The sequence below is a fragment of the Phyllobates terribilis genome, unplaced genomic scaffold (assembly GCF_046119375.1).
Source record: "Phyllobates terribilis strain yellow unplaced genomic scaffold, ASM4611937v1 Scaffold_4__5_contigs__length_816908805, whole genome shotgun sequence".
In the NCBI taxonomy this organism is placed as follows: domain Eukaryota; kingdom Metazoa; phylum Chordata; class Amphibia; order Anura; family Dendrobatidae; genus Phyllobates; species Phyllobates terribilis.
The window spans coordinates 47,436,940-47,453,492 of NW_027362764.1; the positions used below are offsets into that span (position 1 = coordinate 47,436,940).

Below are 16,553 nucleotides of genomic sequence, written 5' to 3' on the forward strand. Positions count from 1 at the left end.
CAGACCCCCAAGAGCGTGCAGTGCACTCCAGACCCCCCAGCTCTGCTCCAGACCCACAAGAGCGTGCAGTGCACTCCAGACCCCCCAGCTCTGCTCCAGACCCACAAGAGCGTGCAGTGCACTCCAGACCCCCCAGCTCTGCTCCAGACCCACAAGAGCGTGCAGTGCACTCCAGACCCCCCAGCTCTGCTCTAGACCCAAGAGCGTGCACTGCACTCCAGACCCCCCCCAGCTCTGCTCTAGACCCAAGAGCATGCACTGCACTCCAGACCCCCCCCCCAGCTCTGCTCTAGACCCAAGAGCATGCACTGCACTCCAGACCCCCCCCCAGCTCTGCTCTAGGCCCAAGAGCATGCACTGCACTCCAGACCCCCCCACCCAGCTCTGCTCTATACCCACAAGAGCGTGCAGTGCACTCCAGACCCACCCACCCAGCTCTGCTCTATACCCACAAGAGCGTGGGCTGCACCCCTGACCACCCCCCAGCTCTGCTGTAGACCCACAAGAGTGTGCGCTGCACTCTAGACCCACAAGAGCGTGCACTGCACTCCAGACGCCACCCAGCTCTGCTGTAGACCCACAAGAGCGTGCACTGCATTCCAGACACCCCCAGCTCTGCTCCAGACCCACAAGATCATGCAGTGCACTCCAGACCCACCAGAGCGTGCAGTGCACTTCAGAGCCCCCAGCTCTGCTCCAGACCCACCAGAGCGTGCAGTGCACTTCAGAGCCCCCAGCTCTGCTCCAGACCCACCAGAGCGTGCAGTGCACTTCAGAGCCCCCAGCTCTGCTCCAGACCCACCAGAGCGTGCAGTGCACTCCAGAGCCCCCAGCTCTGCTCCAGACCCACCAGAGCGTGCAGTGCACTCCAGAGCCCCCAGCTCTGCTCCAGACCCACCAGAGCGTGCAGTGCACTTCAGAGCCCCCAGCTCTGCTCCAGACCCACCAGAGCGTGCAGTGCACTCCAGAGCCCCCAGCTCTGCTCCAGACCCACCAGAGCGTGCAGTGCACTCCAGAGCCCCCAGCTCTGCTCCAGACCCACAAGAGCGTGCAGTGCACTCCAGAGCCCCCAGCTCTGCTCCAGACCCACAAGAGCGTGCAGTGCACTCCAGAGCCCCCAGCTCTGCTCCAGACCCACAAGAGCGTGCAGTGCACTCCAGAGCCCCCAGCTCTGCTCCAGACCCACAAGAGCGTGCAGTGCACTCCAGAGCCCCCAGCTCTGCTCCAGACCCACAAGAGCGTGCAGTGCACTCGAGCCCCCAGCTCTGCTCCAGACCCACAAGAGCGTGCAGTGCACTCGAGCCCCCAGCTCTGCTCCAGACCCACAAGAGCGTGCAGTGCACTCCAGAGCCCCCAGCTCTGCTCCAGACCCACAAGAGCGTGCAGTGCACTCCAGAGCCCCCAGCTCTGCTCCAGACCCACAAGAGCGTGCAGTGCACTCCAGAGCCCCCAGCTCTGCTCCAGACCCACAAGAGCGTGCAGTGCACTCCAGAGCCCCCAGCTCTGCTCCAGACCCACAAGAGCGTGCAGTGCACTCCAGAGCCCCCAGCTCTGCTCCAGACCCACAAGAGCGTGCAGTGCACTCCAGAGCCCCCAGCTCTGCTCCAGACCCACAAGAGCGTGCAGTGCACTCCAGAGCCCCCAGCTCTGCTCCAGACCCACAAGAGCGTGCAGTGCACTCCAGAGCCCCCAGCTCTGCTCCAGACCCACAAGAGCGTGCAGTGCACTCCAGAGCCCCCAGCTCTGCTCCAGACCCACAAGAGCGTGCAGTGCACTCCAGAGCCCCCAGCTCTGCTCCAGACCCACAAGAGCGTGCAGTGCACTCCAGAGCCCCCAGCTCTGCTCCAGACCCACAAGAGCGTGCAGTGCACTCGAGCCCCCAGCTCTGCTCCAGACCCACAAGAGCGTGCAGTGCACTCCAGAGCCCCCAGCTCTGCTCCAGACCCACCAGAGCGTGCAGTGCACTTCAGAGCCCCCAGCTCTGCTCCAGACCCACAAGAGCGTGCAGTGCACTCCAGAGCCCCCAGCTCTGCTCCAGACCCACAAGAGCGTGCAGTGCACTCCAGAGCCCCCAGCTCTGCTCCAGACCCACAAGAGCGTGCAGTGCACTCGGAGCCAGAACTTGCAGCTGTTCCCGAGCACACATGGCCTGTTCTCAGGAGGATAGTTCTCTCGGCCCGCCCCGAGCTGTGCCTCTGCCTGGTGTGGCCCCCACGCCGGGTGCACACAGGGCGCAGCAGAGCCGCATGCAGGCGGTGGACGTGTGCTCGGCGCCATGCTGACCTCGCAGGAGGTAACACGAGAGGCGGCCGCTCACCTCTGCTCCCGGGGGACGCCGCGTTCCTCCTGTCCGGGGAGCTGCTCCTCCTCCTCCGGGTTCTGGCCGCCTCAGGGCTGCTGTGAGGTTGTGCGAGCAGCGGGGAAGGTGGAGAAGGACTCGGGGGTCCCGGCTCGGTGTTACTGCCCACCGATGCGGACGGGGAGCGGCTGGGGCTGCTGTGTAGGAGCTGGTAGGGCACGGTGGCCCGGATGGGCTGCAGTAGGCGGGCCGAGCCGTTCGGAGGGGAGCCGGAGCCGCGCTTCACTCGGGGGTGAGTGGAAGACATGACGGCGGCGAGATGCTCGGTCTCCCCCGCCACCGCCGGTGACGCAGCTCCTCCGCGGCCCCCGAATGGCCGGCGACTGTCACACAGCGGCGAGGAGGGAAAGGGCGGCGCTAACGGCGGTAAGCGGTGCGTCATAACCAATCACAGGACGGATTCAAATCATGACGTAAGCGCGGCAGCCAATAAAATGGAAGCGGAGAGTCTGGGGCGGGGTCATGTGGAGGTTGTAGCGTAAAATAGTTCAATGACGTAACCAAAGGATGCAGGCTAAATACTCCTATAACGCGCAGAGGTGTAATACACGTGTCCTGTACTGTAATAATACACATATAATGTACAGAGGTGTAATACACGTGTCCTGTGCTGTAATAATACACATATAACGTACACAGGTGTAATACCCGTGTCCTGTACTGTAATAATACACATATAATGTACAGAGGTGTAATACACGTGTCCTGTGCTGTAATAATACACATATAACGTACACAGGTGTAATACACGTGTCCTGTGCTGTAATAATACACATATAACGTACACAGGTGTAATACACGTGTCCTGTGCTGTAATAATACACATATAATGTGCAGAGGTGTAATACACGTGTCCTGTGCTGTAATAATACACATATAATGTACAGAGGTGTAATACACGTGTCCTGTACTGTAATAATACACATATAACGTACAGAGGTGTAATACACGTGTCCTGTGCTGTAATAATACACATATAATGTACAGAGGTGTAATACACGTGTCCTGTGCTGTAATAATACACATATAATGTGCAGAGGTGTAATACACGTGTCCTGTGCTGTAATAATACACATATAATGTACATAGGTGTAATACACGTGTCCTGTACTGTAATAATACACATATAACGTACAGAGGTGTAATACACGTGTCCTGTGCTGTAATAATACACATATAATGTACAGAGGTGTAATACACGTGTCCTGTGCTGTAATAATACACATATAATGTACAGAGGTGTAATACACGTGTCCTGTGCTGTAATAATACACATATAATGTACAGAGGTGTAATACACGTGTCCTGTGCTGTAATAATACACATATAATGTACAGAGGTGTAATACACGTGTCCTGTTCTGTAATAATACACATATAATGTACAGAGGTGTAATACACGTGTCCTGTGCTGTAATAATACACATATAATGTACAGAGGTGTAATACACGTGTCCTGTGCTGTAATAATACACATATAATGTACAGAGGTGTAATACCCGTGTCCTGTACTGTAATAATACACATATAATGTACAGAGGTGTAATACACGTGTCCTGTGCTGTAATAATACACATATAATGTACAGAGGTGTAATACACGTGTCCTGTGCTGTAATAACACACATATAATGTACAGAGGTGTAATACACGTGTCCTGTGCTGTAATAATACACATATAATGTACAGAGGTGTAATACACGTGTCCTGTTCTGTAATAATACACATATAATGTACAGAGGTGTAATACACGTGTCCTGTGCTGTAATAATACACATATAATGTACAGAGGTGTAATACCCGTGTCCTGTACTGTAATAATACACATATAATGTACAGAGGTGTAATACACGTGTCCTGTGCTGTAATAATACACATATAATGTACAGAGGTGTAATACACGTGTCCTGTACTGTAATAATACACATATAATGTGCAGAGGTGTAATACACGTGTCCTGTGCTGTAATAATACACATATAATGTACAGAGGTGTAATACACGTGTCCTGTGCTGTAATAATACACATATAATGTACAGAGGTGTAATACACGTGTCCTGTGCTGTAATAATACACATATAATGTGCAGAGGTGTAATACACTTGTCCTGTGCTGTAATAATACACATATAATGTACAGAGGTGTAATACACGTGTCCTGTGCTGTAATAATACACATATAATGTACAGAGGTGTAATACACGTGTCCTGTACTGTAATAATATACATATAATGTACAGAGGTGTAATACACGTGTCCTGTGCTGTAATAATACACATATAATGTACAGAGGTGTAATACACGTGTCCTGTGCTGTAATAATACACATATAATGTACAGAGGTGTAATACACGTGTCCTGTACTGTAATAATACACATATAATGTACAGAGGTGTAATACACGTGTCCTGTACTGTAATAATACACATATAATGTACAGAGGTGTAATACACGTGTCCTGTACTGTAATAATACACATATAACGTACAGAGGTGTAATACACGTGTCCTGTGCTGTAATAATACACATATAATGTACAGAGGTGTAATACACGTGTCCTGTACTGTAATAATACACATATAACGTACAGAGGTGTAATACACGTGTCCTGTACTGTAATAATACACATATAACGTACAGAGGCGTAATACACGTGTCCTGTACTGTAATAATACACATATAATGTACAGAGGTGTAATACACGTGTCCTGTGCTGTAATAATACACATATAATGTACAGAGGCGTAATACACGTGTCCTGTACTGTAATAATACACATATAATGTACAGAGGTGTAATACACGTGTCCTGTGCTGTAATAATACACATATAACGTACAGAGGTGTAATACACGTGTCCTGTACTGTAATAATACACATATAATGTACAGAGGTGTAATACACGTGTCCTGTGCTGTAATAATACACATATAATGTACAGAGGTGTAATACACGTGTCCTGTGCTGTAATAATACACATATAATGTACAGAGGTGTAATACACGTGTCCTGTACTGTAATAATACACATATAATGTGCAGAGGTGTAATACACGTGTCCTGTGCTGTAATAATACACATATAATGTACAGAGGTGTAATACACGTGTCCTGTGCTGTAATAATACACATATAATGTACAAAGGTGTAATACACGTGTCCTGTACTGTAATAATACACATATAATGTACAGAGGTGTAATACCCGTGTCCTGTACTGTAATAATACACATATAATGTACAGAGGTGTAATACACGTGTCCTGTGCTGTAATAATACACATATAATGTACAGAGGTGTAATACACGTGTCCTGTACTGTAATAATACACATATAATGTGCAGAGGTGTAATACACGTGTCCTGTGCTGTAATAATACACATATAATGTACAGAGGTGTAATACACGTGTCCTGTGCTGTAATAATACACATATAATGTACAGAGGTGTAATACACGTGTCCTGTGCTGTAATAATACACATATAATGTGCAGAGGTGTAATACACTTGTCCTGTGCTGTAATAATACACATATAATGTACAGAGGTGTAATACACGTGTCCTGTGCTGTAATAATACACATATAATGTACAGAGGTGTAATACACGTGTCCTGTACTGTAATAATATACATATAATGTACAGAGGTGTAATACACGTGTCCTGTGCTGTAATAATACACATATAATGTACAGAGGTGTAATACACGTGTCCTGTGCTGTAATAATACACATATAATGTACAGAGGTGTAATACACGTGTCCTGTACTGTAATAATACACATATAATGTACAGAGGTGTAATACACGTGTCCTGTACTGTAATAATACACATATAATGTACAGAGGTGTAATACACGTGTCCTGTACTGTAATAATACACATATAACGTACAGAGGTGTAATACACGTGTCCTGTGCTGTAATAATACACATATAATGTACAGAGGTGTAATACACGTGTCCTGTACTGTAATAATACACATATAACGTACAGAGGTGTAATACACGTGTCCTGTACTGTAATAATACACATATAACGTACAGAGGCGTAATACACGTGTCCTGTACTGTAATAATACACATATAATGTACAGAGGTGTAATACACGTGTCCTGTGCTGTAATAATACACATATAATGTACAGAGGCGTAATACACGTGTCCTGTACTGTAATAATACACATATAATGTACAGAGGTGTAATACACGTGTCCTGTGCTGTAATAATACACATATAACGTACAGAGGTGTAATACACGTGTCCTGTACTGTAATAATACACATATAATGTACAGAGGTGTAATACACGTGTCCTGTGCTGTAATAATACACATATAATGTACAGAGGCGTAATACACGTGTCCTGTGCTGTAATAATACACATATAATGTACAGATTCGTAATACACGTGTCCTGTGCTGTAATAATACACATATAATGCACAGAGGTGTAATACCCGTGTCCTGTACTGTAATAATACACATATAATGCACAGAGGTGTAATACACGTGTCCTGTACTGTAATAATACACATATAATGCACAGAGGTGTAATACCCGTGTCCTGTACTGTAATAATACACATATAATGCACAGAGGTGTAATACACGTGTCCTGTACTGTAATAATACACATATAATGTACAGAGGTGTAATACACGTGTCCTGTGCTGTAATAATACACATATAATGTACAGAGGTGTAATACACGTGTCCTGTGCTGTAATAATACACATATAATATACAGAGGCGTAATACACGTGTCCTGTGCTGTAATAATACACATATAATGTACAGAGGTGTAATACACGTGTCCTGTGCTGTAATAATACACATATAATGTACAGAGGCGTAATACAAGTGTCCTGTGCTGTAATAATACACATATAATGTACAGAGGTGTAATACACGTGTCCTGTGCTGTAATAATACACATATAACGTACAGAGGTGTAATACACGTGTCCTGTACTGTAATAATACACATATAACGTACAGAGGTGTAATACACGTGTCCTGTACTGTAATAATACACATATAATGTACAGAGGCGTAATACACGTGTCCTGTGCTGTAATAATACACATATAACGTACAGAGGTGTAATACACGTGTCCTGTACTGTAATAATACACATATAACGTACAGAGGTGTAATACACGTGTTCTGTACTGTAATAATACACATATAACGTACAGAGGTGTAATACACGTGTCTTGTACTGTAATAATACACATATAATGTACAGAGGTGTAATACACGTGTCCTGTGCTGTAATAATACACATATAATGTACAGAGGCGTAATACACGTGTCCTGTACTGTAATAATACACATATAATGTACAGAGGTGTAATACACGTGTCCTGTACTGTAATAATACACATATAACGTACAGAGGTGTAATACACGTGTCCTGTACTGTAATAATACATATATAATGTACAGAGGCGTAATACACGTGTCCTGTACTGTAATAATACACATATAACGTACAGAGGTGTAATACACGTGTCCTGTACTGTAATAATACACATATAATGTACAGAGGCGTAATACACGTGTCCTGTGCTGTAATAATACACATATAACGTACAGAGGTGTAATACACGTGTCCTGTACTGTAATAATACACATATAACGTACAGAGGTGTAATACACGTGTCCTGTACTGTAATAATACACATATAACGTACAGAGGTGTAATACACGTGTCCTGTACTGTAATAATACACATATAATGTACAGAGGTGTAATACACGTGTCCTGTGCTGTAATAATACACATATAATGTACAGAGGTGTAATACCCGTGTCCTGTACTTTAATAATACACATATAACGTACAGAGGTGTAATACACGTGTCCTGTACTGTAATAATACACATATAACGTACAGAGGCGTAATACACGTGTCCTGTGCTGTAATAATACACATATAACGTACAGAGGTGTAATACACGTGTCCTGTGCTGTAATAATACACATATAATGCACAGAGGCGTAATACACGTGTCCTGTGCTGTAATAATACACATATAATGTACAGAGGTGTAATACACGTGTCCTGTACTGTAATAATACACATATAACGTACAGAGGTGTAATACCCATGTCCTGTACTGTAATAATACACATATAATGTACAGAGGTGTAATACACGTGTCCTGTACTGTATTAATACACATATAATGTACAGAGGTGTAATACCCATGTCCTGTACTGTAATAATACACATATAACGTACAGAGGTGTAATACACGTGTCCTGTACTGTAATAATACACATATAACGTACAGAGGCGTAATACACGTGTCCTGTGCTGTAATAATACACATATAACGTACAGAGGTGTAATACACGTGTCCTGTACTGTAATAATACACATATAATGCACAGAGGTGTAATACACGTGTCCTGTACTGTAATAATACACATATAATGTACAGAGGTGTAATACACGTATCCTGTAATGTAATAATACACATATAACGTACAGAGGCGTAATACACGTGTCCTGTACTGTAATAATACACATATAATGTACAGAGGTGTAATACACGTGTCCTGTGCTGTAATAATACACATATAATGTACAGAGGTGTAATACACGTGTCCTGTGCTGTAATAATACACATATAATGTACAGAGGTGTAATACCCGTGTCCTGTACTGTAATAATACACATATAACGTACAGAGGTGTAATACACGTGTCCTGTGCTGTAATAATGCACATATAATGTACAGAGGCGTAATACACGTGTCCTGTGCTGTAATAATGCACATATAATGTACAGAGGTGTAATACACGTGTCCTGTGCTGTAATAATACACATATAATGTACAGAGGTGTAATACACGTGTCCTGTGCTGTAATAATACACATATAATGTACAGAGGTGTAATACCCGTGTCCTGTACTGTAATAATACACATATAACGTACAGAGGTGTAATACACGTGTCCTGTGCTGTAATAATACACATATAATGTACAGAGGTGTAATACACTTGTCCTGTGCTGTAATAATACACATATAACGCGCAGAGGCGTAATACACGTGTCCTGTGCTGTAATAATACACATATAATGCACAGAGGTGTAATACACGTGTCCTGTACTGTAATAATACACATATAATGTACAGAGGTGTAATACACTTGTCCTGTGCTGTAATAATACACATATAATGTACAGAGGTGTAATACCCGTGTCCTGTACTGTAATAATACACATATAACGTACAGAGGTGTAATACACGTGTCCTGTGCTGTAATAATACACATATAATGTACAGAGGTGTAATACACGTGTCCTGTACTGTAATAATACACATATAACGTACAGAGGTGTAATACACGTGTCCTGTACTGTAATAATACACATATAATGCACAGAGGTGTAATACATGTGTCCTGTACTGTAATACTACACATATAATGCACAGAGGTGTAATACACGTGTCCTGTACTGTAATAATACACATATAATGTACAGAGGTGTAATACACGTGTCCTGTACTGTAATAATACACATATAATGTACAGAGGTGTAATACACGTGTCCTGTACTGTAATAATACACATATAATGCACAGAGGCGTAATACACGTGTCCTGTGCTGTAATAATACACATATAACGTACAGAGGTGTAATACACGTGTCCTGTGCTGTAATAATACACATATAACGCACAGAGGTGTAATACACGTGTCCTGTGCTGTAATAATACACATATAATGTACAGAGGTGTAATACACGTGTCCTGTGCTGTAATAATACACATATAATGTACAGAGGTGTAATACACGTGTCCTGTGCTGTAATAATACACATATAATGTACAGAGGTGTAATACACGTGTCCTGTACTGTAATAATACACATATAATGTACAGAGGTGTAATACACGTGTCCTGTACTGTAATAATACACATATAACGCGCAGAGGCGGAATACACGTGTCCTGTCCTGTAATAATAAACATATAATGCACAGAGGCGGAATACACGTGTCCTGTACTGTAATAATACACATATAATGTACAGAGGTGTAATACACGTGTCCTGTACTGTAATAATACACATATAACGTGCAGAGGCGGAATACACGTGTCCTGTCCTGTAATAATACACATATAATGCACAGAGGCGGAATACACGTGTCCTGTACTGTAATAATACACATATAATGTACAGAGGTGTAATACACGTGTCCTGTACTGTAATAATACACATATAATGTACAGAGGTGTAATACACGTGTCCTGTGCTGTAATAATACACATATAATGTACAGAGGTGTAATACACGTGTCCTGTGCTGTAATAATACACATATAATGTACAGACCTGTAATACACGTGTCCTGTGCTGTAATAATACACATATAATGTACAGAGGTGTAATACACGTGTCCTGTACTGTAATAATACACATATAACGTACAGAGGTGTAATACACGTGTCCTGTACTGTAATAATACACATATAATGTACAGAGGTGTAATACACGTGTCCTGTACTGTAATAATACACATATAATGTACAGAGGTGTAATACACGTGTCCTGTACTGTAATAATACACATATAATGTACAGAGGTGTAATACACGTGTCCTGTACTGTAATAATACACATATAACGTACAGAGGTGTAATACATGTGTCCTGTACTGTAATAATACACATATAACGTACAGAGGTGTAATACACGTGTCCTGTACTGTAATAATACACATATAACGTACAGAGGTGTAATACATGTGTCCTGTACTGTAATAATACACATATATCGTACAGAGGTGTAATACACGTGTCCTGTACTGTAATAATACACATATAACGTACAGAGGTGTAATACACGTGTCCTGTGCTGTAATAATACACATATAACGTACAGAGGTGTAATACACGTGTCCTGTGCTGTAATAATACACATATAACGTACAGAGGTGTAATACACGTGTACTGTACTGTAATAATACACATATAACGCACAGAGGTGTAATACACGTGTCCTGTGCTGTAATAATACACATATAATGTACAGAGGCGTAATACACGTGTCCTGTGCTGTAATAATACACATATAACGTACAGAGGTGTAATACCCGTGTCCTGTACTGTAATAATACACATATAATGTACAGAGGTGTAATACACGTGTCCTGTGCTGTAATAATACACATATAATGTACAGAGGTGTAATACACGTGTCCTGGGCTGTAATAATACACATATAACGTACAGAGGTGTAATACACGTGTCCTGTGCTGTAATAATACACATATAACGTACAGAGGTGTAATACACGTGTCCTGTGCTGTAATAATACACATATAACGTACAGAGGTGTAATACACGTGTCCTGTGTTGTAATAATACACATATAACATACAGAGGTGTAATACACGTGTCCTGTACTGTAATAATACACATATAATGTACAGAGGTGTAATACACGTGTCCTGTACTGTAATAATACACATATAATGTACAGAGGTGTAATACACGTGTCCTGTCCTGTAATAATACACATATAATGCACAGAGGTGTAATACACGTGTCCTGTACTGTAATACTACACATATAATGCACAGAGGTGTAATACACGTGTCCTGTGCTGTAATAATACACATATAATGCACAGAGGCGTAATACACGTGTCCTGTGCTGTAATGATACACATATAACGTACAGAGGTGTAATACACGTGTCCTGTGCTGTAATAATACACATATAATGCACAGAGGTGTAATACACGTGTCCTGTGCTGTAATAATACACATATAACACGCAGAGGTGTAATACACGTGTCCTGTGCTGTAATAATACACATATAACGCGCAGAGGTGTAATACACGTGTCCTGTGCTGTAATAATACACATATAACGTACAGAGGTGTAATACACGTGTCCTGTGCTGTAATAATACACATATAACGTACAGAGGTGTAATACACGTGTCCTGTGCTGTAATAATACTCATATAACGTACAGAGGTGTAATACACGTGTCCTGTGCTGTAATAATACACATATAATGCACAGAGGTGTAATACACGTGTCCTGTGCTGTAATAATACACATATAACGTACAGAGGTGTAATACACGTGTCCTGTGCTGTAATAATACACATATAATGCACAGAGGTGTAATACACGTGTCCTGTGCTGTAATAATACTCATATAACGTACAGAGGTGTAATACACGTGTCCTGTGCTGTAATAATACACATATAACGTACAGAGGTGTAATACACGTGTCCTGTGCTGTAATAATACACATATAACGTACAGAGGTGTAATACACGTGTCCTGTGCTGTAATAATACACATATAACGTACAGAGGTGTAATACACGTGTCCTGTGCTGTAATAATACACATATAATGTACAGAGGTGTAATACACGTGTCCTGTCCTGTAATAATACACATATAATGTACAGAGGTGTAATACACGTGTCCTGTGCTGTAATAATACACATATAATGTACAGAGGCGTAATACACGTGTCCTGTGCTGTAATAATACACATATAATGTACAGATTCGTAATACACGTGTCCTGTGCTGTAATAATACACATATAATGCACAGAGGTGTAATACCCGTGTCCTGTACTGTAATAATACACATATAATGCACAGAGGTGTAATACACGTGTCCTGTACTGTAATAATACACATATAATGCACAGAGGTGTAATACCCGTGTCCTGTACTGTAATAATACACATATAATGCACAGAGGTGTAATACACGTGTCCTGTACTGTAATAATACACATATAATGTACAGAGGTGTAATACACGTGTCCTGTGCTGTAATAATACACATATAATGTACAGAGGTGTAATACACGTGTCCTGTGCTGTAATAATACACATATAATGTACAGAGGCGTAATACACGTGTCCTGTGCTGTAATAATACACATATAATGTACAGAGGTGTAATACACGTGTCCTGTGCTGTAATAATACACATATAATGTACAGAGGCGTAATACAAGTGTCCTGTGCTGTAATAATACACATATAATGTACAGAGGTGTAATACACGTGTCCTGTGCTGTAATAATACACATATAACGTACAGAGGTGTAATACACGTGTCCTGTACTGTAATAATACACATATAACGTACAGAGGTGTAATACACGTGTCCTGTACTGTAATAATACACATATAATGTACAGAGGTGTAATACACGTGTCCTGTGCTGTAATAATACACATATAACGTACACAGGTGTAATACACGTGTCCTGTGCTGTAATAATACACATATAACGTACACAGGTGTAATACACGTGTCCTGTGCTGTAATAATACACATATAATGTGCAGAGGTGTAATACACGTGTCCTGTGCTGTAATAATACACATATAATGTACAGAGGTGTAATACACGTGTCCTGTACTGTAATAATACACATATAACGTACAGAGGTGTAATACACGTGTCCTGTGCTGTAATAATACACATATAATGTACAGAGGTGTAATACACGTGTCCTGTGCTGTAATAATACTCATATAACGTACAGAGGTGTAATACACGTGTCCTGTGCTGTAATAATACACATATAATGTGCAGAGGTGTAATACACGTGTCCTGTGCTGTAATAATACACATATAATGTACATAGGTGTAATACACGTGTCCTGTACTGTAATAATACACATATAACGTACAGAGGTGTAATACACGTGTCCTGTGCTGTAATAATACACATATAATGTACAGAGGTGTAATACACGTGTCCTGTGCTGTAATAATACACATATAACGTACAGAGGTGTAATACACGTGTCCTGTGCTGTAATAATACACATATAATGTACATAGGTGTAATACACGTGTCCTGTACTGTAATAATACACATATAACGTACAGAGGTGTAATACACGTGTCCTGTGCTGTAATAATACACATATAATGTACAGAGGTGTAATACACGTGTCCTGTGCTGTAATAATACACATATAATGTACAGAGGTGTAATACACGTGTCCTGTGCTGTAATAATACACATATAATGTACAGAGGTGTAATACACGTGTCCTGTTCTGTAATAATACACATATAATGTACAGAGGTGTAATACACGTGTCCTGTGCTGTAATAATACACATATAATGTACAGAGGTGTAATACCCGTGTCCTGTACTGTAATAATACACATATAATGTACAGAGGTGTAATACACGTGTCCTGTGCTGTAATAATACACATATAATGTACAGAGGTGTAATACCCGTGTCCTGTACTGTAATAATACACATATAATGTACAGAGGTGTAATACACGTGTCCTGTGCTGTAATAACACACATATAATGTACAGAGGTGTAATACACGTGTCCTGTGCTGTAATAATACACATATAATGTACAGAGGTGTAATACACGTGTCCTGTTCTGTAATAATACACATATAATGTACAGAGGTGTAATACACGTGTCCTGTGCTGTAATAATACACATATAATGTACAGAGGTGTAATACCCGTGTCCTGTACTGTAATAATACACATATAATGTACAGAGGTGTAATACACGTGTCCTGTGCTGTAATAATACACATATAATGTACAGAGGTGTAATACACGTGTCCTGTACTGTAATAATACACATATAATGTGCAGAGGTGTAATACACGTGTCCTGTGCTGTAATAATACACATATAATGTACAGAGGTGTAATACACGTGTCCTGTGCTGTAATAATACACATATAATGTACAGAGGTGTAATACACGTGTCCTGTGCTGTAATAATACACATATAATGTGCAGAGGTGTAATACACTTGTCCTGTGCTGTAATAATACACATATAATGTACAGAGGTGTAATACACGTGTCCTGTGCTGTAATAATACACATATAATGTACAGAGGTGTAATACACGTGTCCTGTACTGTAATAATATACATATAATGTACAGAGGTGTAATACACGTGTCCTGTGCTGTAATAATACACATATAATGTACAGAGGTGTAATACACGTGTCCTGTGCTGTAATAATACACATATAATGTACAGAGGTGTAATACACGTGTCCTGTACTGTAATAATACACATATAATGTACAGAGGTGTAATACACGTGTCCTGTACTGTAATAATACACATATAATGTACAGAGGTGTAATACACGTGTCCTGTGCTGTAATAATACACATATAACGTACAGAGGTGTAATACACGTGTCCTGTGCTGTAATAATACACATATAATGTACAGAGGTGTAATACACGTGTCCTGTACTGTAATAATACACATATAACGTACAGAGGTGTAATACACGTGTCCTGTACTGTAATAATACACATATAACGTACAGAGGCGTAATACACGTGTCCTGTACTGTAATAATACACATATAATGTACAGAGGTGTAATACACGTGTCCTGTGCTGTAATAATACACATATAATGTACAGAGGCGTAATACACGTGTCCTGTACTGTAATAATACACATATAATGTACAGAGGTGTAATACACGTGTCCTGTGCTGTAATAATACACATATAACGTACAGAGGTGTAATACACGTGTCCTGTGCTGTAATAATACACATATAATGTACAGAGGTGTAATACACGTGTCCTGTGCTGTAATAATACACATATAATGTACAGAGGTGTAATACACGTGTCCTGTGCTGTAATAATACACATATAATGTACAGAGGTGTAATACACGTGTCCTGTACTGTAATAATACACATATAATGTGCAGAGGTGTAATACACGTGTCCTGTGCTGTAATAATACACATATAATGTACAGAGGTGTAATACACGTGTCCTGTGCTGTAATAATACACATATAATGTACAAAGGTGTAATACACGTGTCCTGTACTGTAATAATACACATATAATGTACAGAGGTGTAATACACGTGTCCTGTGCTGTAATAATACACATATAATGTACAGAGGTGTAATACCCGTGTCCTGTACTGTAATAATACACATATAATGTACAGAGGTGTAATACACGTGTCCTGTGCTGTAATAATACACATATAATGTACAGAGGTGTAATACACGTGTCCTGTACTGTAATAATACACATATAATGTGCAGAGGTGTAATACACGTGTCCTGTGCTGTAATAATACACATATAATGTACAGAGGTGTAATACACGTGTCCTGTGCTGTAATAATACACATATAATGTACAGAGGTGTA

General features: G+C 41.2%; 1 protein-coding gene across 3 annotated transcripts in view; it reads right to left on the bottom strand.

Moving 5' to 3' along the window:
• The window catches only part of GLCCI1 (glucocorticoid induced 1), a 73,192-nt gene extending 70,449 nt beyond the window's left edge, over positions 1 to 2,743 (bottom strand). For all 3 annotated transcript variants that reach the window (XM_073677298.1, XM_073677299.1, XM_073677297.1), the window contains exon 1: positions 2,318 to 2,743. In XM_073677298.1, coding sequence (XP_073533399.1) covers positions 2,318 to 2,741 — 424 coding nt within the window. In that variant the 5' untranslated portion in view covers positions 2,742 to 2,743. The remainder of the gene's footprint in view (positions 1 to 2,317) is intronic.
• Positions 2,744 to 16,553: the final 13,810 nt, after the last annotated feature.